We start from the raw sequence: 27,998 nt of genomic DNA, 5'->3' as shown, positions 1-27,998 counted from the left end.
GTTTCTCATGGTTGATTGCCTGATTTCATATATATTTTTTTTTCATGCAGTTTATTAGCAGCCAAACAGAAAATTAAAATTTATTTTTACAATAGAAAATGATCGGAGTCGGGAAGATCAAGCAATACTGCAACGTCCTCGACAAGCCTCTCAGCAAGGGCAAACAGGAGGTTCCCTCTCTCTCTCTCTCTCTTCTTCTTCTTCTTCTTCTTCTTAGAAAGCAAGCTCAGCTTCAGATCTTCGCGGAAGTTTCACCTTGTGTTTTTTTCTTTTTTCTTTTTGTTGTTGTTGTTGTTGCAATATTTGAGATCTTACTGTTTTTTCTTTCTTTTAACTGTTATTTTGTCATTGAATTATTTGAATTGGCCATTAAATTAGTTAAGAAATTCTGATCCAATCACACAAATTAGTCTCAAAATTAAAAAAAAAAAATTTTGTTGAGTTCCTAATTACTTTAGAAAATAGAAAAAATTTAGATAAAATTGAACAATCTGAATCAGCAGTTTCTTTTATTGCTGATTTTGTTTTTCAATTTGGAGTAAAAAATTCCAAACTATTGACTGTGGTGCTTTCATTGCAGGTTAGCTTGAGTGCATTTGCATTCTTGTTTTCGGAGCTTGTTCAGTACAATCAAACACAGGTTGATAACATTGCTGAATTAGAAAGAAGGTAATATGTTCATGTTTGATATCTCTTTTGTTGAATCCTTCGATTGCCAACTGACAAGTGATTGAGATTAAACTATTTATTGAAGAAGATAATGGAAAAATGAAAGAAAAATAGAACAAAAAGCTCCATATTTCAAATTAAAGCAAATATTGGCATAATGCTTAGTTCAGTTAGTGGTTCTTCTATTGTCAATGAATCTAATATTATTCATGGGAATGGATCAGGCTAGAGGATGCAGGGTATGCTGTTGGGGCTCGAGTTCTTGAACTTTTATGTCATAGGGATAAGGTACAACACATTCACAGACTCTACTTGAGACTCCAATAGCATTGTGGTTCTGTTTATTCTTTATTTGCATTCTCAAGGTATTGCTTACAAGCTAGCATGACCTTCTTAAAGTAGAGTTTTAATTCTGCTAATAAGGTGAGAACGTCATGATTTAGTACTAGGATGCCAGCCTTACCGACCTTATATGCTTGGTGGTCGTACCTCAATTACATTTGCTTTCATATTTTGTATCATGATTTGACATTTGTATGCAAAGATGTGTGCTCATTTGTATGAACATGTGTATTCTTCCATGGTGTCTTCACCAGAAAGAAACCTATGGTTTTTTTTGCCACAGGGGAATAGAAGGGAGACTCGATTGTTGGGTATTTTATCTTTTGTACACAGCACTGTCTGGAAGGTGTTATTTGGAAAGGTAAGCCTGCAAAATTGTATATTGGTGCAACAATTTAAAGTTAGATTATTGTCAAAAGGAATTTGTGTATTTTCCTGTAGCTATAGCGTGACAATTCTAGCTGGCTAACATTTTCAGCATATGTTTACAATCAGTGTGGTCTCCAATTCAGTATTTCTCTTACCAAGTCCATTTTGTACTATGTTAGGTGGCTGACTCACTTGAGAAGGGCACTGAACATGATGACGAATACATGATCAGTGAGAAGGAACTCCTCGTGAACAAGTTATGCATTGGCCTCCACTTATCACTTATAATGACATACCACTTATAATGACATACGTCAAACTAACTAGATCTCTGGTTCTAGATTAATAGCCAACTGGTCTGTTTGCATTGTAGGTTTATTTCAATTCCGAAAGACATGGGGACATTTAATTGTGGGGCATTTGTTGCTGGAATAGTGAGGGTAAGAGCTGCATTCTTTTTATGTATAATATGATTGATCATCTAGTGGAACAAAGCTCTTATATGCTCCTTTTGTTGGTTGGAAGGGTGTTTTGGATAGTGCAGGATTTCCAGCAGTAGTAACAGCTCATTTTGTACCTATGGAGGGACAGCAAAGACCCCGGACAACTATTTTGATAAAGTTTGCTGAAGAGGTAGGCACTACTCTTACGCATTTGCGTCTAATATCCCCACATTAACTACAGCCTGGTGTGCCCAAGTGCAGTTGTGCCGTTTAATAAAAGTATTTGATGCTTAATATTATGTTTGTGATTCTTTCAATGATATCTAGCTTATTTTTCTTCCTAGTTTGTTTGGGACTGGGGTAATGTATAAAGTCGGTTCACTCATGTGGTTAAATCTCTATGGGATCAAAAAAAGTATTGTCACTGTGGATGTAATTAATGGACTACCGGTTTACCCAAAATAATCATGAACTACTGGTAGAGGATCAAAGTAGTGCTAATAGAGAGAGTTGTTTCATATATGACAAAAAACAAAAAAAAAACAAAAGGAGTAACTAGATAAGTTAGGGCTTGGTTGTCAACACTTATTTCAATATATACAAAATATTAGTTCTCATTCTCTAAACAATAGTTAGCTGGTCATGCAAGTGTCTTTGTCTTTTACTTTTAAAAAATGTTGGGCACTGCTTTTGCCCGTTTCCACGCTAAAATATTTCAAATACTTTTATCATCATCTTCATCACAGCATGGGAGAGGAAAAACGTCCACATATATTCTTAAATTATATTTGAAGAAGGATTTAGAGCCTATTAGAATATGCTATTTGTTCTTGTTACATACTTGATTCACCACTGCTCCCTTTTTTCTATAACCAGGTTTTGCGAAGAGAAGCGAGGTTAGGTTGATTACTATACCTGGGTTAACTTGAGTTCTCCATGTTCAGCAATACCGGGAATGGAACGGTGAATTTCTGCTGGTTTGTTGATCTAACTAGGATTTTACCTGCCAATCACACTGACAAATCTGAATTCTTTTCTCTGATTAATGATGGTTGTGCATTGTTCTCTATGGTACAGTGGTTACGGTACGATATCAAAGATTATGGCGAGTGCAGTTGATGTAAAGTAAAATGTCATCCATCATTACCGTTAATTTTTTTTTTGCCCACAATTATTACTGTTAAGTTTTGTGTTACTGGATAATTATTGAGGTAATAGAATTTGAAGGATTTATTTCTTCATCGTTGCCTACCTTTCCCAGATCGGGCGACATAGACAAATCTAATGCGCCAGTTGGATTTCTATTATAATAAAGAACATTCCAACGGCACAGCAAAATATATAGTTTCAGAGGGTCCTATGAATTATGAAATCTTTTTCCCCTCCCCCAATTTCGCTTTATATGCTTATTTTGCAATATATAGGAACATATATTATTAATTGTGATGATGATCAAAGAATCTTACCGTTTATCTCTCCTAATCATGCTGAGTTTGCTTTTTCAAAGCTGCAATTTGATACTGCATCTGCTTTGCAAAATGGCAGCATATTAGTATCAAATGTCACCAAGTTACCTCGCAGTTGCACCTTGGAAACACTGAACTGTGAGACCATGAATTAATTGCAATGAAAGACATTTGGATAACGTTATCGTAGTAGTAAACAAACACACAGGAAAAGCTCAAAACCACCATGAAATTATCCTTCTACCTATTTATTTGAACGGAATTGCTCAGAAGAAGACCAGGCCAGGATTTTGGAAAGCAAAGCTTACAAACAGACAGAAAATCTCAGGAACAAGAGAGCCATGTCCCTTGGCCATTCTAAAACATTTCTTTGACTATTCCCTCCCACCCTCTTTGATAACCAGCAATGAAATGTCATAATCCCGAACATCATAATAATAATAATAAGAATAATAATAATAACAATAATAATAATAATAATAAAAGAAATGACAGATGTGTAAGATAGGCTGATGATAAGAGAGCAGATAGAAGGAGATATTATTTCATAGTTCTTTGATATTTAAGCAGTATTCTGTCCATTCTCAACACCAAGACCATACAACACACCAGCATATTTCTCAGTCGAACCTTTAAAGAAATTTTCTTTCAGTTTCATGAATGTACAACAAGTAAGCAAACTATCCGAACCAGCTTGGTGACAAATACCAATCCTCTCCACAGCTAACAGCTCTGCAAGCTTGTTCAACCCACCATGAAGGCTATTGCAATACTTCATCAGATGCTTGATATCATAAAGAGTTGGGAAATATATCTTGATCAAACTAAAGAAGCCTGTTTGGGTATCGGGAAGATTCTTGCAAGTAAGCAACTTAAGCAAATACCCAAAATCATAACCACTATGAAAGGTCACCCAATGCACACTATCATTCAAAACAATTCCAGATGACATTAACAGTTCACTGAAGTGATGAGCAGTAACACCCTTTTCCTTGTTCTTCTGAAAATCAATGCCACTTTGAGACAAAAGCTCAATGGAGTCATTGGCATAAACATCCTCATTGGGATCGAATTCACGGAAATTGAATTGCCAAACACAGTATTTATCAGTTCCACAAGTAGGTAAATTCCCATTGGCATCAGAGAAAGTAAGACCCAACTGAATCAATTTCAAAAGATCAACATTTGCTTTCAAAGTTTGGTAATTGTAATCAGAACTGCTCTTGAAATTGCCTATTGGGCGAAGAACAATACCCGGGAACTCAGTGTCCATAGCAATGTAAGGGAAATCGTCCACAATATTTCGAATTAACTCGAATTCACATGCCAGATTCTCGTCCCAAACTTCCCTTATATGGATTGATTCACTTTTGGGTAAAATCGACATCTTTCTTCACCAAAAAAGGAACAAGTTTTTATTCTTGGACAACTAGCAAAAACCCAGAATTCCCACAATCTGCAATAACAACATTAAAAACTAATAACTACCCATTTCTCCGAATCAAAAGAAAACAAAAACCCATATCTTGAAAAACCAATCAAAGTCTCGAAATAGATAAAGAAGGTAAAGAACATGAGATCTTACCCGGGAAACGTTGGAGCTGACAAGTAAATGTCAGATTGGATTCGAATCGGAATCTGTGGTGTAGAGAGATGAAATGGATGATAATAGGAAGAGAGTTTTATGGCTTTTATTCTTAGGAAGAGGACAACTTGCGTTTTGGGTAAAAATTTTTCTTTTCTTTTTATTTAATGATTAATGGGATGGTGAAGATAAAGAAAGCTTTTATCCAAAAGCTTCCCTGTGCTTCACATTGTAACAAAATCAACATGAAGAGAAAAAATTATAGAGAGAGAGAGAGAGAGAGAGAGAGAGGACAGAAAGACCAGGCACTTTATATCAGGGGGCTTTATACCGATACTTTTCACTTGCCTTCTCTGTTTCAATTCTCAGATACTACTTTTGCATTGACAAACAAATCTGACGCCATGCACTCAATTATTGTGGTCTTGATCCAGTGGACCAGCACTATCTAGATATTTCCTTTTAAAGGGTGGGGGGGAAAAACTATATTTGTTATAATTTGTGATATAACTGAGGGTTCATCACCGCTTTCATAGCTCAGTTGGTTAGAGCACCCGTTTAGTAAGCGGGAGGTCTTGAGTTCGATTCTCAATGAAAGCAATGGCTTCTTCTTTTGCTCATCCTAAATGGGCCGGATTTAATCTGGGCCTAAATATCTCTTTTTATTCCTTCGGTTGACAAGTTCATCATTTTTGTAAGTCGGTGTTGGCCACTGATATCAGCTATAAATCCCCAATCCGCCATTTATCAAATCCCTAATTCACTCAAAAAATCTGCCCAAAGAAATGGATCTTCAAGTCTTCATCCGATCCCCAAATCACCAAACCCTGACTTTAACACTAGAACCCACCCAATCCCTAACCCTCCACCACCTCAAATCCTCTCTTCTTCCAAATCCCCAATCGCTATCCTCCTTCTATTTTACCCTCAATGGAAAACCCCTCCCCGATTCCACCCTTCTCCCTAATCCCCAAATTACCCATCTCTCCACCCTCTTCCTCCTCCCCCGCCTCTCCGCCGGTGGAGGCGATGGCGGCGCCACTGGAGCTGAGTCCCGCGATTGTTATCTCAAGATGTACGCCGTTAAAAAGCCTGATAAAGTCGACCCGAATGAGCAAAGGCTCGGTAAGTGGCTCAATTGTGCCTTATCTAATGAACCCTTAAGAGAACCTTGCGTGATTGATAAATTAGGGAATATTTTCAATAAGGAAGCTCTTGTTGAAGCTTTGTTGGGTAAGAAATTGCCCAAAGAGTTTAGACATATAAAAGGTTTGAAAGATATGATTAATATTAAGTTGTCGATGATACCTGGGAATGAATCAGATGCTGCTGATGGTGCTAGGTTTCAATGCCCGATATCGGGGCTTGAATTTAATGGGAAGTATAAGTTTTTTGCATTGAAGAATTGTGGGCATGTGGTTAGCGCTAAGGCTTTGAAAGAGGTTAAGTCATCAGCTTGTTTGGTTTGCCATAAGGAGTTTGTGGAGTGTGATAAGGTGGTGATTAATGGTAGTGAGGAAGAAGTAGCAGCCTTGAGGGAGATGATGGAGGAAGGTAAGGCGAAAACAGTGAAGGAGAAGAAGAAAAGGGGAATCGATGTTGTGGATGGGGAAAAGGGTTGTGGTAAATTGGAAGCGAATGGAAAACTTGAGAACGGTAAGGGATTGGGTAATGGCGGAGTGAAGAAGTTTAGAGCTGCGGATGTGGCACCGGCTAATGCTACTAAGGAAGTTTATGCTTCTATATTTACTTCCTCCAAGAAGTCAGATTTTAAGGAAACTTTCACCTGTAGATCGCTCCCGATTGGTCGAAACTGATGATGTCAGCTGTACCATACTCATGGTGATCTGTCGGTATTCTGCTTTGTTTGTTCATGAATGGAGACTATTCATGTGTTTTGAAGTTGCCATTCCCTCATTGTATTTTTCCTTATTTACTGAAATTGAATTGTTCCTGTTTAACCTAGAATTCTAATACATATCTAATTTCAATCTTGAATTGCCATAACATGCTTTATTAGTTGCTTCAGTATGATGGATCTGGATAGGCTGTATTATCTTTATATTGTGGTGTTACTGAATTTGAGATTTGAGTTTTGTTCCTATAAGTGACACATGTTGGTTGAGTTACATCGTAGAGGAAACCAGTAAAAATGAATCAACGGTAGCTTTTTCAAAACATGAGGTTTTGACAGTAATCAAGATCAGTCTTCAGATGAATGTGACTTTTTTTTCTTTGTCAATTTGTTGCTCTCTGCATGACAGGGTTTCGGTAAGGATCAAAGCATCCTGCCGCTGGAACCTATTTCTTTGTTCTTTGTTCCATATTTTTGCTAAGATTATAAATCCCCAATTGCGCTTAGATCACCTAGATTATACAACAGCAAAGCATTCTAATACCTATTCCTGTTATTACCAGATTTTCTTAACCAAAGTTGAAGCTAGTATTGATATTAAACAAAGTGGAGATGACCCCAGGCATAAAAGAAAGTGAAGATGTAAAAAGATGTGTTCCATGGTTTTATTGAATGATTAGAATCATATAATCATATATATTAACCCCCCATGCAAGAAAAGAAACACTATCTGCAAAGAGGTTTCCTTTTAGATAACTCAAAAATTAATATATCTTTTCAGATCAAGGCCAGGAAGGCAAACTTGAATCTTCCTTTTCAGCCAAAACTAAGCCAACCAACAATGAATCGATTTTAACTTCTTTTTTTTTTTTTTTTTTTGGGTAAAAGGTAATAAAATTGTCTATTAATTGTGATTCTGTTTTTTACTCTTCCCAAATCAAAGAACCAGTTAATAGACAAAGCAAAAAGAAGCACAAAGAGGGCTAGAGAATGGGAATTTAGCCCACTTTAGCCCAAAGAATAAACAAAGCAAAAAGAAGCCCAAAGGGGACTAGAGAGGACTAGATAATGGGAATTTAGCCCAGAGAAGAGGAAACCAGCCCACTTTAGCCAAAGAATAGAGAAGAGTAAATCAGCCCAAGGCCCCATCAAAGAATAGGGTTGGCATATAAAATCTCCACTTCGCTAAACCCTTGGCATTCCTCCGCCACCCAGCTGCAGATTAGCTCTTTAGGGTTTCTTCACTTCCAGGTTAGCGCCTTTTCATCGTCTTCTAATTCTCCTGTTGTGTTTTTCTATTAATTCCTTTGATTTCTGTCAACAAAAATACTGAAGAATGAAATATTCCTTTTGCTTAGCTTTCAATGTTGTATTAACTTAACGATCTGCTTTGTTGACTTTGTTTGGTTTCTCTTTTGCTACCAGGAAGCGGAGCCTCTGATCCCAACTTTAGCTCAAAAGATGTCTGGGTAAGTGATAACCTATTCCTCTGTAAAGGTTCAAGGCCATGTTTAGTAAAATATCTGCGTTATTTCCATGAAATTTAACCTAGTTGTTGGGTTTGTTTTAATATTTCCATGACATCAAGTTGGTTGCATTTTCACTGTATAGACTTTGGGTTTAGTTTGCGTTAGTGTGGAATGAATTGTTGTGGTATTTATTGTATGCTAATACATAATTCAGTGTTTTATTTGAGATGATTTACCTACTTGTTTGAGTCATTGTGTGTTGTTCCAGATTTGTTAGAAATGGGAAGTATCTTAGACTGTAATATGTATTTGTTTTTGCATTGATAGGAGGTGGAGAAAGCATTTCCATTTTGTCGCATCTTGAGATTAAGTCTTATTGCGATTCCATTTTGTCAACAAAATTTGCCCTTTTGATGCCTTTAAGCCCATCATTTTCTCCCCTAACCTTTGTTTCTTTGATTTTCATAGCTATTATATTCCCTTTTTATTGTGTCTGCATGTATTTATGTTGTATTATTGCCTATTGCTTTTGCAGAGAAGAAGTTGCAGTTGCCCAACCCGAGGCAGCACCTATTCTTGGTGAGCCAATGGACATCAACACAGCTTTGCCCCTTGTGGTGAGGAAGTCACAAGCTCATGGTGGGCTTGCACGTGGCTTACATGAAGCTGCCAAGGCAATTGAAAAGCACAATGCACATCTTTGTGTTTTAGCCGATGACTGTGACCAGCCAGATTATGTTAAGCTGGTCAAGGCACTCTGTGCTGATCATAATGTTAAAGTGCTACGTGCTCCTAGTGCAAAAACTCTTGGCGAGTGGGCTGGTGTAAGTGACATTTCATTGCTCATTTATGTTTGAATTATTTCCTTGCATTTCAGGAAATGATGAGGCTACCATCTGATGTTTTAGTATACTGTTTGTTCCCAATATGCTCTGTTGTTCTCAGTTTTGGGAGATATCTGCTATATCTTCCTTGTGAAATATGTATAAATTTGCTTATGTGAAGATATCCTTTTAAAAGAAAAGAATTAATATTAATTTGTGTCTTTGTATGATATGGAACATGAGTTATTTCTCTCCCTCTTTTGCGCTCACAAACACACCCCTTTGACTCTGTAACTTGTTCCTCAGTGAATGCTAATTGTGCTTCATCTCTGCATGCAGTTGTGTAAGATAGATTCTGAGGGGAAAGCACGGAAAGTTGTCGGTTGCTCTTGTGTAGTTGTGAAGGTATGAGCTTATACATAGAATTACATTCTAGTATACTTAAACAATATTTCTTTCATTAATCCATTTTCTTTCTTTTCACCTTATTTACGTTTTGAATCAGTTCTATTTTCAAACAATATTTAGAAAATATGACCATGCATGTTCTGTATTTATGATTCTTGGGATTTTTAATTCTTTTTCCTGCAGGATTATGGCGAACAACATGAGGCTGTTGAGGTTGTTCAGCAGCACAAGGATTAAGCAATTGGTAGAATTAGAGTTTTTTTTCCTGGTCATTCATGATATTTAGTAAACGACAGTAATTTGCTTGATCATTTTTGTTTTAAAAAAGTTGTTGCAATGCCAAACTGCTTGGTGTTTCTTATGTTTGCTACCTTTTTCCTTTTAAATGATGTGCTTAGGACGTGGCAAACCCTTTGGAAATCCAACAATTTTATGTGATGATTCTGCTTTTTTTCACCTGTCTATCATAAGTTAGTTTGGGTCTTGCTTTTTAATGGGTGGCTAGTGCCTCGATACAAGATGTCTGATTTTTTCGCCAATAAGAACAGGGTGGGCTGGTTGGATTGAAATCATTCATGGGATTGTGGTGAAGAATTTTGAAACGCATGAGTTGTTGAGCTGATCCAAATCGAGTTTGATATTGTTTTTTGGGTCCCTAAAATCTGGACTTGGTATAACTAATCATCCAATTTTGATGTTGTTGCCAATGTTGATTTTGGCCCTGGTGTCGGTTCATGGTTTTATGCAACTATTGGCCATGCTCTCGTATAATGAGATATTAGTAGTCAGTGTGAAATTCCATGGTTGTAGAGCTTTCAACTTGAAGCCCTAACCTTTAGATAACATTTAGAAGAAGAAAATAACATTAAAAAGAACATGGTTTTTGGTTATATCTAGCACATTCAAAGGGAGTAATTAACAGACATTGGGGGAATATAATTCGTGAAAGTGGTTAAAGAATGAAGATAAGACACCCTTGCATTTTGTGTGGTATATTCACTTAAATAACATAATTTGTGACTAGCGACTCATTCTTTTTTTTCCTTAACTGATCCTAGGTCGACACGGACATTGTTACATGTTTTGGCACAAATAATTTATTTTAGAGAGCTATTCTCACGAGTTCCATGCCTTCAATTTATTACAAGCTGCATATATGCATGACCCATCCATGAAGCCAACATTTTTATCTTCTGTTTCTTCCTTCTTTTCATCATTCTCTCCGAAAATAAATGCTTGAACTAGTCTGAGGTAGAATTTTTAATGGGGATGGGGGGACACGGCCTAGTTAAGTTGGATCCAAGATGTCTGTTCTTTTCATTTTTCTCACCATTCGATAAGGTTGGACAGTTGGGTCGAAATCATTCATAGTAATTCGCTTAAGGATGTTTAATGGCATCAGCCGTTGAGCTCATCAGAATTGAGTGTCATATTTCATTTGGGTCTCTAAGATCTGGACGTTATATAAATAGATTCAGAAATTCACTTCAAACTAAAACTTTAGTAAGAAATCAATCTTTTCATTGCAGTATTTTAAGTCATAGTTATTCAATGCCTAATTGAATTTGGTGCTGTTGCCGGTTCATAGTTTATGGTTCTAAACCTTAAGCTGGTTTCCCTTTACACAACAATTTGGGATGTTTTGTGTTCTTTTTTTTTCTTACAAAATAATTCGTAATTTGAGAATAAAAAAATAAATTAAAAGTATTATGATTTAAACTTTAAATTTTGTTAAACATAAATTAGTAATAATAATTGTATGAATTACGGAGAATTAAACTCCAAAATTCTGTTCTAGGGTGGCAGCCGGATACCACAAAGCAATTGGTTTGCATATAGATAAAGAATAAATTGGGCAAATAGAACTTTTGGACCAGCTGTAAACGCAATGTAATAAAATAATCAATGGTGATGGGCTTTTAGCTTTGATGAATGGTAGGGATGGATGTGGTCAGGTCCATCAATATGAAGGGAATAGAGGGTCAATCAGTTCTTTATTAGCATCGTCAGCACTTGTGGTCCATGAAACCTGATGCATCATTCGGATATCTACCACCTATTCTAGTTTTGTGGACTGTATCTTAAGTTGATCCTACACCAGGCAGCCAACGAGGTTTATCCACCACTACTATGATTTCTCGCTTCCAAATTTCCAGCTAACTCTTCTATGGTTAAAGCTAACAAAGTTACTGCTCTTTTCGGTTTGAAATTTGTGGTCCTTTTTTTATTTTTTTTTATACAGAACAATTTAGAAATTTCACCAGCTGTTATAATTTCCACAGATGTAAAAACAAAGAAAACACATGTGAACTGCCACACATTCAAGGGATTCTTAAAATGGCATATTTGGGATTCTTGAAAAGTCATATTTTTTATTTCGAGGAGTAGATAAAACGTGCTCAAAAAGAAAACCCATCCTCTGTAAAACCTGTGTTTGAAGTGCTGTTGAACTCCCAACAAGGGGAGGAGAAGACTTGGGGCACGGTAGTTTATGCAGGATGGTACTAGGCATGGCATTGGCACGGTGATGGTGAGGATAACAATTTGCTGGTACAAGACATGCACATCCTCAAATATAAATCGTTTTTTACCTTTTGATTTAATAATTAAGAGGTTTTAAAAAATATATATGGACGCGAATTTTAATCTCATCATCTCTTTTTTCTTTTGAACAAAAAAAAATTAATCAACTATCAGTAATTGATCTTAAAATTTAACTAAATCCTGAATCTTTTTGTAATAATCTTGAACGAAATTTTCATCGTAAAATGAAAATCTTTTCAACAGATCCATTAATTTGGCCTAACTCTTTTATGATCATATCATGGTTGAGTGTTATTAACTCAATTTGTACTATTAATAACCCAAAAATTTATAGCTTCATCGTGAATTCATGGTGCCATATCTGATATTGGGACAGCTTTGGCGACTACGTAAGGGGAAATGGGGGCACTTATGTAGACAAGAAAGTACCATTTGTTTCTGATAGCTGCACATAAGCCGAAACAAATTAATTTCCAAGGTTCCAGTTAATTAATACTTTTTACTTTGAGCCACAAATTTTTATAGCGACTGATTTGCAAGTACCGCAGGCTTCGCTTAGAAAAACCAGACTAATTTCGGTTCCATTTTTATAAGTGCAAAAGCTTACTTTGCCTAACTTAAGCACTAGGTTAAGTACTGCAATTCGAACCCGTAGCTTACATGCAGCCATTTTTTTATGACATCTAGCAGGATTATAATTCAAATTCCAGCATTTAAAATTATTTTTCTGTTCTCAACCTCTTTTGTAAAAAAAAAAAAAAAACTGCAATCCAATGTTATGCAAACATATTATTAAAACGAGCTTGAACTCGTCTCTCTGACTTGTAAAAGCATGAAGTCAAGTCACTGTAAAACAGTTCAAGCACAACAAATTAAATCAAACAGTGGCGATCAATATCTACCTCCATTTCTGCTATTTTTGTGCAGGGTAAAAGAGGAGAAAAAATCATAAGAAGTTGGAGCAGAGTCCAAGTGGAAGTAACGGCAATATCGAGGCTAACGAACATTTTAATTTGTAATCTATTGATAGGTCAGCTAGAGTGAATTTGCGAGAGGAAAAAAGTTACGTTAGAACTATTTACGTCTAACTTGTCACAACGTGAACCACCTAACCCAAAACTTTTTGTCCGAAGTAGCTGCAACCAAAGGCAAGGCGTGGCTCACCTTCTCCCTATATATATTTGTAAGTATATAGCATCAACTCACACCAGACACTCCCTACCTCTCCTTTCACTCTACGTTCCACACACTCTTCTCTGTTTCTCTAGCAAAAGTATCTTTGCTCTTGAAGCAAGGAAATCCAAAGGAAACAAGTATATTTTCTTTGTTGGGGGTTTTCAAAATGGCTGGGACTGGAATTTTTGCAGAGATATTGGATGGAGATGTTTACAAGTATTATGCTGATGGAGAATGGAAGAAGTCTTCTTCTGGGAAAACTGTTGCTATTATCAACCCAACTACGAGAAAAACTCAGTACAGGGTTCAAGGTTAAACAGCTAAACTTGTAAAATCACTGTATTCTGCTAATCTAGTAATCATATATGCCTGCTCTCGGTTTAAACTTTTCTCATATCAAGTTTTTCTTTTCTTTAGAAAGATGGGGTGTTTTCTTCATTCCTATTAAGTTTGCTGATGTTTAACTTTGAAACTTAAGTTTGCTTCTTGTGATAAAATCGATTTCTTTGTTGTTTTCTTTGTGATGCTCTATATTGATCAAAGTGATATAGTTATGTAATATGCAGGGTAGACCAGACTTGAATTATTGGGCTAATATCAAATTTAATGGCAATTTTGCATGTCTTGGTAAACTGAAGACCAACCAAAACCTAAGCATTAACAGTGATTTTATTCGTTCCTCAAAAATCAAACAGAGAAATGAGAAAAAAAAAATGTGATCTACAAATGTCTGGTGTCTTCAGGTTTGTTTACTTAGTGAAATTAATTAAGTATGGTGCTGAAACAGCTTGTACACAAGAAGAAGTGAACAAAGTCATGGAATCAGCAAAAATTGCGCAAAAATCATGGGCTAAGACTCCCCTTTGGAAGCGAGCAGAGCTCCTTCACAAGGCTGCTGCCATCCTAAAGGAGCATAAAGCACCAGTTGCTGAGTGCCTGGTTAAAGAAATTGCAAAACCAGCCAAAGATGCGGTTACCGAGGTATATAATTTGTTATAGCTATTGTCCATGCATTTTGTTTAGTTCAGAAGTGAACAAATGATCTTACGCAAACCGGTTTTGATCTGATTCCATGAAGGTTGTGAGGTCCGGGGATCTGGTTTCTTACACTGCTGAAGAGGGGGTTAGGATTCTTAGCGAAGGGAAATTCCTGGTATCCGATAGTTTTCCCGGTAATGAGAGAACCAAATATTGCCTCACCTCCAAGGTAAAGTTTCATTTCTCATCCCATGGTAAATTTCTTCAAGTTCTTGTCAAATAGCATTGAATTGATACAAATTATGGTATCGATTCATTCATTGCTCCAACATTTAATGGAAATCCTTATACAAAACTCTGAGAAAACAACCTGCATGGATAGATAATGTCATCTGATTACTCATTTCCTTTTTGTTGAATGTTCTGTAAAGTGGAGAAACTTATATGTCTTCTATTAATAATGTAGCCAAGGTCCAAACTTATTATCTGGACTCATCCCACCACACTGTCCAGACTGATAAGGAGCATCATGTATGCATCCACATCTAGTGTATAAGTCGGGAAGGGAGAAAATTCCTATGGTTGGTCAATGGATGTGAGATTTTTAGTTGATCTTGATTCTTTTATATGCAGCAGGCAGGCATCTTTGCATTTGTATTTCCTGCCCATCCTTGAGTAGCATCAGCAGAGAGTTTCCTATAAGTGCCATTCTCATCTGATATTAAAGATAACATCTAAAGTACTGAAAGCAAACCTTTTAAAACGACTTCTTGAACCAGTTTTTATCCACTTCATTTGTTTTTCACCGTACTCTTTCAGTTCCCATAATTCTTTCTGTTACTTCCTTTTATCATTGAATCATCAATGCAAAGTCACAGTTCCATTTGTTTAACTTCAATGTAAGATGTTTTAGATTATAAATATTAATAATTAAGAAATGCCAATTCTGATGCATGTTTGGCTTGAGTAATTGTATTAGCATAGAGCTGGTGTAAAAGATTAACAAAATGTTAGTCCTTATTTGCTTAATCAATTTATAACCAATTAATATGGTTAACAGTCTGGACTCTTCATTGTTACTATAAATCAATTATCTTTTTTCTTGTTAATCCTTGCCATAAACTCTGAGCGAGACATGTTTATTGAATTCTACCAGTGAGAAAACAATTTCATGTGAAAAATTACTCTCAATATAAAGTATAAACATGACTCTTCTGTTGTTTCATATCTTTTATGTTTTGATGATGTAGTTTATGATTTAAACTGCAGATTCCACTTGGAGTGATTCTAGCCATTCCACCATTCAATTATCCTGTCAACCTGGCTGTTTCAAAAATTGCACCAGCATTAATTGCTGGAAACTCCCTTGTACTCAAGCCACCAACACAGGTATTTTACAAATAAACAAGCTGATAACACATGTTGAAACACATAATTGAATAGGATGGTGTACTAAAATTATTTCTAGCACAAAAAAACAAAAAATCTAAAATGTCTCCTGTAAACTTCTTCCAGGGTGCAGTTTCTGCTCTTCATATGGTGCACTGCTTTCATTTGGCTGGTTTTCCCAAAGGGCTCATCAGCTGTGTGACAGGGAGAGGCTCTGAGATTGGTGACTTCCTCACTATGCATCCTGGAGTTAACTGTATAAGGTAATTCCAGTTCATCTTGTGGACACTATTGTAGCTCCCTCATTTTACTATATAGCTAGTTATCCATGTATAACTTGCTTTTTCCTTTTGCTCAGCTTTACGGGTGGAGACACCGGAATTGCCATCTCGAAGAAAGCAGGAATGATCCCTCTTCAGATGGAGTTGGGAGGAAAAGATGCCTGTATCGTACTTGAGGACGCTGACTTAGATTTGGTTGCTGCAAACATAATAAAAGGAGGATTTTCTTACAGGTTGAAAAGAATTCTGTTAAATGTGACAACACTAACTACTTTCACTAGTAATAACATTAATATGGTCTTAACTCTTTTGCACCTACCACTACCAGTGGTCAAAGGTGCACTGCTGTTAAGGTTGTCTTGGTGATGGAATCTGTTGCTGATGTTCTGGTGGAAAAGGTGAAGGCTAAATTGGCAAAGTTAACAGTTGGGCCACCGGAGGATGACTGTGATATCACTCCAGTTGTGTCAGAGTCATCGGCAAATTTCATTGAAGGGCTGGTCAAGGATGCAAAAGAGAAAGGAGCTACATTTTGTCAGGAATACAAGAGAGATGGCAATCTTATCTGGCCATTGTTGTTAGACAACGTTCGACCTGATATGAGGATTGCATGGGAGGAGCCATTTGGACCAGTTTTGCCAGTTATAAGGATCAACTCCATTGAGGAAGGAATCCACCATTGCAATGCTAGCAACTTCGGACTCCAGGTATAGGTGATAAACTTATCAAAGTGTTGAAAATTTTCTCCGATGATAGTAGCTTGATACTGAAAAATGCATAAAAAAAATTGCAGGGATGTGTCTTCACTAAGGATGTCAATAAGGCAATATTGATCAGTGATGCAATGGAGACCGGGACAGTTCAGATCAATTCTGCACCAGCTCGTGGACCAGACCATTTCCCATTTCAGGTAAATAAAATCTACGAAACCCCACTTGAAATGCTTTTCTTCTTGGACTGGCTTCACGAACCTTAACAAATGATTTCCTAACAGGGTTTAAAAGATAGTGGAATCGGATCACAGGGGGTTACCAACAGCATCAACATGATGACAAAGATCAAGAGCACCGTCATCAATTTGCCAGCCCCATCTTACACCATGGGTTAGTAATCATAGTATTACCCATTAGGGAATACATAAAATATATCAGAGCCACTTATCTTAGACTTTTTGCCAGCCATATGATGTTTAGTGAAAAGGATGAATAATGGGGACACGCAAATGACTGAATGAGCAACCAGCTATATTGTGTGTTATCAAATGTATCAAAGTTTCAGCTGATTTCAGTGATCTAGTTATCATATTTTGAGGACTTAGCAAGGGAATTGGATTTGTTGTCACTGCATTGCTTCTTTTCCGAAGCATGGTTGAAGAAGAAACCAAAGCTTTGCAATGAACTGTTTGATTATAACATGTTATTGACATGTAAATTGTATGCTAGTTTTCAAGTAGGGGGTAAGTTGTGGCCTGGTTTCTTTGACCAAAAGAACAAAATGATGATGCAGGCAATGGACATTCCAAATTATGAGGGCGTGAAAGGGGCCTCCATCTCTCATCATCCTGATTCCTGCATCACCATTTGTCAATGATTTGCAAATCATGCTTTCGTTCAAATAAAACCCATTCTTAGGCCCAGATTATATTAATTAATAAAATTTGTTTACATATTTAAAAACAGTTGTGCCTGTAATTTGAACTGAAATCTTCAATTTTGGAATAGACTTTGCCGTCATTGAATTAATAAAAACTTTCATATTCTACAACCTAATTCTCATGTTTGGCTAAACTTAAATGTTGTCGCATCTCGCTAATATTATTATCAAATCATCAAACACCTTAACCAAAAGGAGTCTTAGTCATAATAAGGATACTATCTTCTTTAATTACTCTCCAAATAATTGATACTTGATAGTTAAGAAAAGAATCCCTAAGCCTTTGTTTATTTTACCTTCAAATTATTATGGAATATTAGTATTAGCATATATAAATTAAATTAAAGGCGAGTCAATTTGTGGAGCCCATATTTAGTAGGCTCTTTAAGACTTAAAACCCAAAAATAATTTATGCTTAACCACCCAATTAATGGCCCATAGCTTACTTTTTCTGTGGAACCCATCTTTTAGACCCTTTTAAGCCTTTATATAAAATATAATTGATGGATTGGATTCTCATTTCTCAAATCTAAATCATTCCATAAATTTGAACCTACGTTTAATTCATTAATTCATTCATATATTTAAAAAAAATTAAAATTAAAATTTCAGTACGTCAACACTTTCTTTTATCCTCAAATTACAGCTTTCTTTATATAAAAAAAAAAGGCATAAATTTAACCCTTTTGCTTTAACAAAGAATTCAATTCTCCTTTCTGTCAATTAGTTGGTATTAAAAACTCAATGGGATTAGGATTTCAAGATTGAAATGATTTTAAACTACATGTATAATTATTAATAACGATGATTAAGTGGGCCTCACAGTTTGAGCATGCTTTTAATTAATTTAAGGAGTATGCTGACCAGAAGAAAATATAAAACTATATATATTTATGATCAAATTAAACAAGCATATTTGGCAGGAAAAAAAATCTTTAGGAGTTGACTATCACAAAGTTTTATAATGTTTAAAAATCATGTCCTTCCTTCTTTAAAAAAAAAAAAAAAACCCATGTCCTTCATTTCATATTTATATTTATCACATTAACTAAAATTGTGATCAAATTAACCCTAAGTTTACCAACATAAACCTATCTAAATGGAGTAGTGTATATATACTAAAGATACTTAGATTTAAAAAAAAAAAAAAAAAGATACTTAGATGTTATCAAAGTTTCATTAATTATGTGATTTTCAACCCTTTTCTAATATAAACATTTCGCATTTAATTCGAAAAAAGTAACTTAGCAATCCTTAATTTGGTAAGTGAAATTGCAGTTACGTGAAAAATACTTCCATCTAAAAGCACATTTATTTTACGTGCTTTTCAATTATCTTTTTCCATGAACAACTTTTTTTTTTTTTTCTTTTAAAATTACTTGATCGGCTTCTCCTTTTTTTTTTTTTTTTTAAGATTATTTATAAAAATTTGCTAAGTCTCATTTTGATTGATAAAAATAAACCAACTAAAATGAATCTTCACGAATAAAGGGCAACTAGCTCGAATATTTGATAAAAGAGCTAGGTTTGTTTGTTCGCAGTAATTCAGTGTTGAAATATATGATGATATGAGAGATCTCATTAATCGAATTTAGCATAAAATTGTTGTTTGAATGATTGATTCAACGTAAATGGAATTGGAATTTTCTTTTTCAAGAAATTTTCATTTCCTTCATCCCTTACTCCATATATATGCTATACCACATGTTACACGATTCAGGACATCCATTAATGTGACATAAGCAAATTATACTATTTTAATTAATATCATATGACGTCAAAACTACATGCATAGACTTTTAAAACACAATATCTAACAGATATAAAATTTTTATTTGATCACTTTAACTTTTATTTTATATTCTCAAATTACAAACTCTCTTGCATAAAAAGAATAGGCCATTTTAACTATTAATCTTCCTCTTAAGAACAAATATATTAACTAGTAAAGTAAATAGGATTAAATTAGACTCTGTTTGATAAACTGTGTATATATTATCATTACAAAGGGGAAAAAAATTTTTAATAGAAAAGCTATTGGTTTAAAAAGATAAGCATGTTTTAATTTGGTTTATAATTGAAATGGGGTGGCAGATAAATGTTTAGGATTAGTGGGTGGGTATGAGGTGTAAAGAAAAGTGGGATATGATTGGAACAAGACAAGGACATATACCTACAAAACCAAAACTCTATATCTCTTTTTCTATATTTAATTTCTTGAACTGGGTTTGATCCTCTGTCTTCAAACCTTCAGGCTCCTTTCCACCAAATAATATTTTTATTATTATTATTATTATTATTTTGTAAGCCATGATCCTCAATCATGTCTTTAAAAATTAATTGCTTTTGTATATGTTAATGATCCTGTTTTTGATGAGTTTTAAACATGATTAAAACTTAATTATCCTCTCTGCCTTTAAAGTTGTTAAAATGATTAATTAAACCGTGATAAGGCAATCAATTATTGGGGGATTTCAAGATATACTTGCTAGCAGTAAATATGTGATTTAATATGTGAAAGGGCCGAGCAGTGACATTGTAGAAGAGATGTTGAATTTCTCAAGATTATTATTTTTCAGTTGACCTTAAAGAAAAATGAAGTAGAAGAATCAAAGGGTTTTTTCACATGGCACACGTATGATGCAATTAATGAAGGCAATTTTGATGAAATTTTTTTTTTTTTTTTTAATTTCATTTGTCCAAAATATTAACAACAAGGCGTCGCTATATATAGGATGATATTTAAAGAAAAAATATATTATTAATTAATTATTAAATTTAGTAAAAATAATATATAGACATCCGTTAACTCTTTTAAAACTACCTAAAGAGATAAAAACCTTCTTTCTGAAATATATCTCATAGATATTAAATTTATCTTTTGAAAGTATATTTTGAAATAGGAAGTGATGAGAAACTACGATAAATAAAAATTGTTATCCACCATGCAATATTCCTGTCTTGCAATGAAACTCATGATCATCACCATCGAGTTGTATCAAGATCCACATGTACATGTGATCAGGTCTTGATTTTCTTGATTTTCTTTTGTACATAAAGAAATGAAAGAGGGAGCGTTGGAGAGATCCTAGCCAAGTTATTTTTTTATTCTTTACTGCAAACCCATATTTCCAATTAGTATTTCTTATTGGAAATGTAATCTTTTAGGTTGAGTCTAAGATATATGCATAACTTTGTGTCTGCTAGCCATTGTGATTCCAATCCAATTAATATATATTTATACAATATCACATTCTACGCGTTTTTGAGAGTTTTTTTTTTTTTTTTGAGTTATTTTAACATTGAAATATAAAAAAAATAAGTTAAAATACAACAACAAATCGAAATTTCTAAATTGATAACATAAAAATTTATGTTCTAATATATATTATAGAAGCAAAATTTTGATATATTATTCACTTATAATTTATTTTATTTTTATTTTTCACACAGGATTCTTTAGGAAGTAAATCTCGAGATAATAAAACTTGTACTGTTAAATCAGGTAAACTATCAGTAATATGATTTAATTTATTTGTATTTATATTATTTAATGAATATATTAAACTTAAATTACATTAAAAATTAAGTACATTTATTTATAATCAATTGAATTTATGAATGTCATAAATTCATGAATAATTAAATTTATAAATAGTTTGATTCATTATTTTGGATTTGATTTATAATTAATTAATAGTAAATATGAATTAAAATTCAAAATTTTTGAATGACATAAAACATGAAGTACATTTTCTATAATTAAATAAATTTATAAATATCATAGATTTATAAGTATATAAGTTCATGAATAATCAAAGTATAGATTAATGTTATATTAGATATTATTAAGTAAACCTTAATGATATACAAAATGTTATTTTGAGTTATATGGAAAAACAAAAATGATAATGCATTGCACTTGAAAAAAGAAGAGGCTATCTTTCTTTAAAAAAAAAAAGGGTTCTTTTTGCATAATTGGGGGAGGAAATAAATACTTGAATCTTATATCGGTTTTTCATTGAGAAAATGAATAAGCTAGGTGAATGCATTGTAGTAATTGGGACATAATTATGTTGAAAGCCATGCCTTAATTAAAATGAAGGTTCTAATAATTGTTTTTTTTTTTATCATTAAAAATTTTAACTAACGAATGTCTAAAGATAATTTTTTTAAAAATATTATTTTTAATAATATTTTACATTAATTATAATATAAAAAATTAATTTTTAAATTACAATGCATCGAAAGAAAATGTACATACCGTAATAATATTAAAAAAATTCCTTAAGACACTTGCTAACGAAATCTATTATTAAAATATTATCGTATTTGAATTCGAAATTTAATTTATAATCATTTATAAGATATTTAAAAATTTAAAAATTTCATAATTTTTATTAAAAAAAACAAAATATTTTTTTCCTTCGAGGGAAGGCAATCAAGCTACAATCAGACCACTTTATTTGCCCATTATTATTAAGACTAGAAATAATTTATATATTAAGCATTAGTATTTTGCCTGTAATTTTTAGTTGAAGTTATTTTTTTTCACTCACAACTCAATTATCAAAAGTTTGTGATTGATTAAAACAAATCCCTTTTTATCACTCTAAGGTAACTGATTAATGTTTTCAAAGTTTCAATGTTCACCTGAATATGACTAAATTCAACAAATTCACACGAAATTCAGGCCAAAACTTAGTTATGAAAATGAGAAAAAGAAAAAAAAAAATTTGTGCTCGGCTAAATTTTGGGTAAGTGGGTTTGCAAATCCCTACTCTCGCTTAGGTTAAAGGAAAGAAACTCGCTTTCTCTGGACGACACAGTAGCCGTTCTGTATAACCAGAGAAGAGCTGGAAATCATGAGTTTGTTTTGTTCTTGCCAACAAGAATGTTGCTTTGAGGATAATTAGCCGCGTGAGATTATTAATTAAGGGTAGTTTCGACAATTCGTGTCGAGTTGATAGCGAACCCTAGTGGGATACTGGCCGACCACGCGAAACCTCGGAGGTCATTATGCCATTCCACGCGATTACTTTCACCGTGCACTCAACTCACATATGAATATGTAGTCTTTTTCTTATCGAGTACCTTTTTTTTTTCTTTGAATGTTTAGCCCGTAATAATAATGAAATTAAAGATATTTTTGAATCATCAAAATTTATTTATAATACATGCATAAAAAATTTAATAAAAAATTTTAAATTTAATTTAATTAATTTATATATTTAATTTTAAAATAATTTTTAATAAATTTAAAATTTAAATTCAAATACTTTCGATCTCTTCTTTTATATAAAAAAAATATAATGAAGAACTTTATTGATATTTAAGAAATTTTTTATGAAATTACAAATATAAAAGAAGTTATAATAATAATAATAATAATTATTATTATTATTATATATTAAAATAATATATAATATATTGTTAATTAATTAAAATATAATTAGACAATCAAAAAAATTAAATTTAGAATTTTAGGATTTTAATATGTTTAATATATTTGATAATGTATTGGATAGTGTATAATTACAATTAAAGAAAAATTTCATTTTTAATTGTAAAAAATAAAAATAAAATTTCATTTTATAATATGATAAATATGTATTTAAATTAAAAATTTTTAGAAACGATCTTAAATATTTAAATTAATCTTTTCTTAAACACTCACAATGATAAATTATAAGGACATGAAAGTGAGCCACGCGCTGGCACTGGGTGGCGTGACAAACGAGTGGCTATTTTGGGAATTAGATTAAACCTGAGAGAGGGATGATCAATGAAGAAGCATTGATTGAAGCAAACTGAGAACAACACCCAAACAAAGCTAGTCTAATATATAACAAATCCAAATCCAAACCCAAAGAAACAAAGATAAAGAAGAGGCTCGTCCCTTCATCTTCACTCGACAACAAAAAAAGAAAAAGCAAACTTTTCATGATTCCTCTTGGGTTTCTCTCTTAGTTTCCATTTCTCTAAAAATCCCTAACAACAACCAATCAGCCTACAAAGTATAAACGCTTCCACAAAACTCTATCTTATCTTACTCTATTTTATCCTTTTTTTCAAGGCCTTGTTTTTGAGAATTATGCAGCCTTGTAGCCGGGAAATGCAAGCTATGAACTCTCTTCTAAACCCAACTCAGCAAATCCCTCTCCAAGACCTTCAAAGCAACGGAAACAGCAACGCCCATCAACAGATCCAAAACCCACAGTTCGATCCCACGTCGCCACACGATGACTTTTTAGAACAGATGCTGTCGACACTCCCTTCTTGCTCATGGTCCGACCTCAAATCACCTTGGGACCCACCTAAATCTGATGAAACGGGTCCTCCTAATCCAGATAACAATGTTGGGTTCCACTACGATGAGATTCTAGCTTCCAAGCTTAGACAACATCAAATCAACGGCGGAGGAGGCTCTTCTTCCGCTGCTGCAGCTATGAAGATGATGATGCAACAGCAGATGATGTTAGAGGGAAGAGCCACCGCTGCCGCTGGTGCAGGTGGAGGAGGAGGGTTCACGATGCCTTTATCTTTGGGTAGTGGTGCTGCTGGGTCTCATCAGAACGACAATATCGTTGACGGGTCTTCGTTTAAATCCCCTAATCATCAGGTTCACTTCAGTTTTCAATTCTCTTAGTTTCCTATTTGGGTGGTATATTGATATGTAGACGTAATAATGAGTGATCATTTTTTTTTTTTGCAGGGTGGAGATGGTTCCGTTCAAGCTTTGTGTAATAGTTTTGGTGCGGGATCTCTGCATGGAACTAATCAGTCATCGAACCAGTTTCAGCATTTTCACCATCCTCAGGCACGCCTTGTTTTCTCTTTATTTATTATACAAAGATAGTAATACAAACAAAACATTAATGAAGTAATATTCATAGTGCCTTTATTGCTCAGGGAGGGAATATGCAGGCACAAAACTTCGGAGTTACAGCAGGAACAGTGATGAACCAAAGTCAGGCAAGTGGTTCGACGACCGGGGGTACACCGGCTCAACCTAAACAAAGAGTTAGGGCAAGGAGGGGTCAAGCTACTGACCCTCACAGTATCGCTGAAAGAGTAAGAGAACTCTTATTAATTCTGTTTGTGGGTTCTTTCCTTTTATTCAGTTTTCTCTTCTTTGGGTTTGCCTGCCATGGAAGTTGATGAAGATTTGGTTGTTTTATGGTACAATACAAAACAAAGGAAGCTCAAAAATGATTTTATTCGATCCGTGTTCTGAAATGATGTGTATTGGCAGTTACGCAGAGAGAGAATTGCAGAGCGAATGAAAGCTCTTCAGGAATTGGTTCCCAATGCCAACAAGGTACACTTTTTTTTTCCTTTTTCATTGTAACTGGAAGCTCGATAAGCTCCGGTCTCCGGGGAAAACACTATAACTCTCCGGTCAATGTTAGGTTACTATAAATCAACAACATATGGACAGGTGTCAGAAGAAGGTTAAAATAATCGTCACAGTACAGTGTCTTTAATGTTGCTCTGACTTTAATTTTAACAATCGGTTTTGGAAACTGGAAAGTGATATAAGTTGGTCCCGAACCTTACTCCAGGAAGAGTGCAGTTAGGAACCGAATGTATCGGGATTTTTATTAAGCTTCATCATATCTTTAATAATAATTTAATTATAAGATTAGTTGGGAAAAATAATTAATCCCTGTTAAGTATATGTTTATGTTTTGATCATATATTTAAGCTAATTGATGAATAGTAACAAGTTTTGTGATCTGTTGGGCGGTGATTTGTGGAATGACAGACAGACAAGGCTTCGATGCTTGATGAGATCATCGACTATGTCAAATTCCTCCAGCTCCAAGTCAAGGTTTCCTCTCTCTTTCTCTTAATTTTTTTTATTCTATTCTGTTAGTATATATGACTTAAAAAATAACTTTTTTTTATAATTGATTAATTACAATAATTATAAAGGATTCCCTGACCTGGTTGACATTGTTTTTAAGATGAAATATTTTAATCCAATTGTATGGGCCTTCTGAAAATAAAATTCCTTTGCTGCTCCTCGATCCCTTTTTGCTGTTTCCTGGACAATACAGGTTCTAAGTATGAGCAGATTGGGCGGTGCAGCTGCTGTTGCTCCCCTTGTTGCTGATATGCCCTCTGAGGTAAACCTAAATATTACCATTTGATTTTTATTGGATTGTTAACCTTGGTAATTTTGACTCTATTTTGTTCCTTTAACCAAGAAAAAACAAACAAAACCTTACCCCATAAAAAAAAAAAAAAGAAAACAAACAAAAACAAAAAACAAGGTGGTTGGTTTCCATAAAAAGAAATAAAGGAATGAGAGAAAATTACATGTCATTTTATGAAAAAATGAAGCATCGAAAAGGCTGCTTGTCTTGTTAAAATCACACTCCCTCACTCTTCTTCTCAAATCCGACCATTCCTCAACCACACCGCTACACGACAAAACAAAAGTAGCACGCGTGCCCCCCACTTTCATAGATTCCTCTCTCTCTTTCTCTCTCAAACTTTTCTTTTTTGTAGTAGTAGTAGTAGTATCTCTTTGAAAAAAAAAAAAGGACAATCATAAAAGAATGCAATGTGTTTTGTCCTTGTAGGGAGGTGGTGATTGTATTCAAACGAGTGCTAATGGCAAGCAAACGTCGTCACCTAACGACAGCCTAACGGTGACGGAGCACCAAGTGGCCAAGCTGATGGAAGAGGACATGGGCTCCGCCATGCAGTACCTACAAGGGAAGGGTCTCTGCCTCATGCCCATCTCCCTCGCCACCGCCATCTCCACTGCCACATGTCATTCCAGGAATCCCATGATCAACAATGCAAACCCAAATAACGGTAACAGCAACCACCTGCTGCTTCAATCCAGCGGTGAGGGGCCTTCCTCGCCTAGCATGTCCGTGTTGACTGTCCAGTCAGCCACAGTGGGTAACGGCCCTATTGACGGCTCCGTTAAAGATGCTGCCTCTGTCTCCAAGCCATGATAACGGAGTTGACTGACTTTTTTCTCGGTTTGTAAAAGAAAAAAGTTCAATCTAAAGGAAAGAATGATTTGTGGAGGTAATTTAACGGCAGCTTTAAGTCTAAGAAACTAAGGTGGTCTTGCAACGACGCCGTATTTACTTAGACTTTGGCCAAAGCCCAAATCTAACCTCAACCACAACATCAACAAAAAACAAACAAGGAGGATCACCCAACTCCTAGAACAACTTTTATTATTATAATTAAATAATTTTAATTGTTTTTGGTTTAGGTTCTTCGTATTTCAATCTTCTCTTGTTTTTGGTTGTCTCTTTATTTTATTATATATATATTTTTAAATTTCAATTTGGGCTGTCCAATGCAATGCAACATCAAAATGAAGGGTATTATTATTTTCTTAACATGGAGTCGATGATGTTGTTGGTATTTATATTAAATTAATAGAAAATTTAATTTAAAATTTAATTTAATTAATTTATGTAAATGATATCTACCAAATTTAATATTTAAATATCAATACTTAAATTTTTTGTAAAATTTTTTAACTTAAGATCTTTTGTACGGAAAAAATTAAATAGAGGATTAACCACTTTAAATAATTAGGGAATTATTATGGATGACATTGGGAGGATTATCTAAAAAGGAGTGGCAGCTTTGGTAACTTTTGAGTTTATTTCTTTTCTACACCATTCTTTATTTTTATTTTATTTTATTTAAGCTTTCTTAAATACATTTGAGCAATTGATGTGTATTCAGTGGACTTTAGAGAACGTTATGCTTACAAGTCAACGGCGTGTTACTTTTGTTTTATCTGCAATTAAAATAATTGAGTTATACAATTTTTATAAAGGTGGATAATAAATTAATTAAGTAAAGCATTTGAAAATCATAATAATGCCTTTGTTTATTTCTTTGTTTCAGCCCTATGGGTGACGCCTTACTCTATCACATTATTTAAAAAAAATTCAAAATAACAAAATAACTTCTCTTTAAAACATGTAAATATTTAATTTAATAATTAATGCATAATTTTTTTCCAAATAAAAAAGAAGAAAAACCCCTCTGAAAATTGAGTAAGGTTATACATAGTCAATAACATGCACTAATAGAAGCATGAGCTATGGTTTTTTCTTGTTGTATTTAGGGTTAGTTTCCTGGTTAAAATCCAACTCTTTATTTTATTTCTTATTTTGTTTCTAAAAGAAAACAAGTAGAATAAACATGAGAAAAAACAATTGATCTAAACTTGTGTTTGACTTTTTTTTTTTTACTGTAAGTATGTTTCCTTGGAGTCTTTCATAACGTCATATCAAATGCATTGACCCAATTCGGGGTTTTCGACCTTGTTACCTTGTACTTAAGCCTGTCTAATCCATCATCTCTGACCCCTTAATAAAAATCAGGGATTCAACCACCCTCCCACTCAAATATGAATCTACCTCCCGAAGAAACAATGACGTCTTGAACAAAAATTTGTCATCAAGCATCGGTCTTCAATCTTCAACAATGTTGTGTAAATTTGGAGTTACGTTTTTGGCTAGTATTCCCAAGGTGAGACTGTTTTTCTCATGTCG

The 27,998-nt window shown here is 34.2% G+C and overlaps 5 protein-coding genes, 1 non-coding gene and 1 pseudogene across 11 annotated transcripts; 6 read left to right on the top strand and 1 right to left on the bottom strand.

Moving 5' to 3' along the window:
- Positions 1-15: 15 nt before the first annotated feature.
- Positions 16-3,064, top strand: LOC111286571 (uncharacterized). Of its 4 annotated transcripts, none has more exons than XR_002689850.2 (9): positions 16-170; positions 581-669; positions 894-957; positions 1,295-1,372; positions 1,560-1,636; positions 1,754-1,820; positions 1,906-2,013; positions 2,700-2,786; positions 2,901-3,064. XR_002689850.2 is itself a non-coding variant. In XM_022876604.2 (8 exons), the coding sequence occupies exons 1-8, from the start codon at positions 99-101 to the stop codon at positions 2,727-2,729; spliced, it is 585 nt and encodes a 194-aa protein (XP_022732339.2). In that variant the 5' UTR covers positions 16-98; the 3' UTR covers positions 2,730-3,064. The 4 variants fall into 4 exon arrangements, 2 of the variants coding, with proteins under 2 accessions (XP_022732339.2, XP_089619010.1); XR_002689849.2 differs by having other exon boundaries at positions 2,700-2,800; XM_022876604.2 differs by having other exon boundaries at positions 2,700-3,064.
- A 738-nt stretch (positions 3,065-3,802) lies between these two features.
- LOC111286570 (putative CCR4-associated factor 1 homolog 6 pseudogene) lies at positions 3,803-5,275 on the bottom strand (annotated as a pseudogene). The gene is made up of 2 exons (XR_016343069.1): positions 4,875-5,275; positions 3,803-4,745 (listed from the first exon to the last, which is right to left on the bottom strand). The product of XR_016343069.1 is annotated as a putative CCR4-associated factor 1 homolog 6 pseudogene (transcript).
- A 125-nt stretch (positions 5,276-5,400) lies between these two features.
- TRNAT-AGU (transfer RNA threonine (anticodon AGU)) lies at positions 5,401-5,474 on the top strand. Its single transcript has one exon. It is a non-coding gene; the product is annotated as a tRNA-Thr (tRNA).
- A 185-nt stretch (positions 5,475-5,659) lies between these two features.
- Positions 5,660-6,881, top strand: LOC111286569 (uncharacterized). Its single transcript, XM_022876602.2, has one exon. It carries the CDS (start codon positions 5,660-5,662, stop codon positions 6,689-6,691), a length of 1,032 nt encoding a protein of 343 aa, XP_022732337.2. The 3' UTR covers positions 6,692-6,881.
- Positions 6,882-6,960: 79 nt separating this feature from the next.
- LOC111286572 (small ribosomal subunit protein eS12-like) lies at positions 6,961-9,886 on the top strand. Its single transcript, XM_022876606.2, has 5 exons — positions 6,961-7,980; positions 8,155-8,198; positions 8,734-9,022; positions 9,362-9,427; positions 9,614-9,886. Exons 2-5 carry the CDS (start codon positions 8,191-8,193, stop codon positions 9,665-9,667), a joined length of 417 nt encoding a protein of 138 aa, XP_022732341.1. The 5' UTR covers positions 6,961-7,980; positions 8,155-8,190; the 3' UTR covers positions 9,668-9,886.
- Positions 9,887-13,157: 3,271 nt separating this feature from the next.
- Positions 13,158-17,212, top strand: LOC111285092 (NADP-dependent glyceraldehyde-3-phosphate dehydrogenase). The gene is made up of 9 exons (XM_022874333.2): positions 13,158-13,461; positions 13,938-14,131; positions 14,229-14,357; positions 15,398-15,517; positions 15,644-15,780; positions 15,876-16,031; positions 16,127-16,505; positions 16,592-16,708; positions 16,793-17,212. The coding sequence occupies exons 1-9, from the start codon at positions 13,317-13,319 to the stop codon at positions 16,904-16,906; spliced, it is 1,491 nt and encodes a 496-aa protein (XP_022730068.2). The 5' UTR covers positions 13,158-13,316; the 3' UTR covers positions 16,907-17,212.
- Positions 17,213-23,324: 6,112 nt separating this feature from the next.
- LOC111286107 (bHLH transcription factor RHL1-like) lies at positions 23,325-26,769 on the top strand. 2 transcript variants are annotated; one of them, XM_022875904.2, is made up of 7 exons: positions 23,325-24,073; positions 24,167-24,271; positions 24,364-24,525; positions 24,707-24,772; positions 25,220-25,285; positions 25,515-25,583; positions 26,043-26,769. In XM_022875904.2, the coding sequence occupies exons 1-7, from the start codon at positions 23,546-23,548 to the stop codon at positions 26,424-26,426; spliced, it is 1,380 nt and encodes a 459-aa protein (XP_022731639.2). In that variant the 5' UTR covers positions 23,325-23,545; the 3' UTR covers positions 26,427-26,769. The 2 variants fall into 2 exon arrangements, with proteins under 2 accessions (XP_022731639.2, XP_022731640.2); XM_022875905.2 differs by lacking the exon at positions 25,515-25,583 and having other exon boundaries at positions 26,043-26,566.
- Positions 26,770-27,998: the final 1,229 nt, after the last annotated feature.

The sequence above is a fragment of the Durio zibethinus genome, chromosome 6 (assembly GCF_047325235.1).
Source record: "Durio zibethinus cultivar Kanyao isolate XHJ-2024 chromosome 6, ASM4732523v1, whole genome shotgun sequence".
Classification (NCBI taxonomy): domain Eukaryota; kingdom Viridiplantae; phylum Streptophyta; class Magnoliopsida; order Malvales; family Malvaceae; genus Durio; species Durio zibethinus.
The sequence above is the reverse complement of the archived record's forward strand: the minus strand, read 5'-3'. Positions and strand labels throughout refer to the sequence as shown.

Coding starts and splice junctions, on each gene's coding strand:
- LOC111285092 (XM_022874333.2), top strand. CDS start 13,317: ATGGCTGGGACTGGAATTTTTGCAGAGATATTGGATGGAGATGTTTAC. Junction 13,462..13,937: donor AACTCAGTACAGGGTTCAAG/GTTAAACAGCTA, acceptor GTGCTGAAACAG/CTTGTACACAAGAAGAAGTG. Junction 15,781..15,875: donor CCTGGAGTTAACTGTATAAG/GTAATTCCAGTT, acceptor CCTTTTGCTCAG/CTTTACGGGTGGAGACACCG.
- LOC111286569 (XM_022876602.2), top strand. CDS start 5,660: ATGGATCTTCAAGTCTTCATCCGATCCCCAAATCACCAAACCCTGACT.
- LOC111286572 (XM_022876606.2), top strand. Junction 9,023..9,361: donor CTCTTGGCGAGTGGGCTGGT/GTAAGTGACATT, acceptor CTCTGCATGCAG/TTGTGTAAGATAGATTCTGA. Junction 9,428..9,613: donor GCTCTTGTGTAGTTGTGAAG/GTATGAGCTTAT, acceptor TTTTTCCTGCAG/GATTATGGCGAACAACATGA.
- LOC111286107 (XM_022875904.2), top strand. CDS start 23,546: ATGCAGCCTTGTAGCCGGGAAATGCAAGCTATGAACTCTCTTCTAAAC. Junction 24,773..25,219: donor TGGTTCCCAATGCCAACAAG/GTACACTTTTTT, acceptor GTGGAATGACAG/ACAGACAAGGCTTCGATGCT. Junction 25,584..26,042: donor TTGCTGATATGCCCTCTGAG/GTAAACCTAAAT, acceptor TTGTCCTTGTAG/GGAGGTGGTGATTGTATTCA.
- LOC111286571 (XM_022876604.2), top strand. CDS start 99: ATGATCGGAGTCGGGAAGATCAAGCAATACTGCAACGTCCTCGACAAG. Junction 171..580: donor TCAGCAAGGGCAAACAGGAG/GTTCCCTCTCTC, acceptor CTTTCATTGCAG/GTTAGCTTGAGTGCATTTGC. Junction 958..1,294: donor TTTTATGTCATAGGGATAAG/GTACAACACATT, acceptor TTTTTGCCACAG/GGGAATAGAAGGGAGACTCG.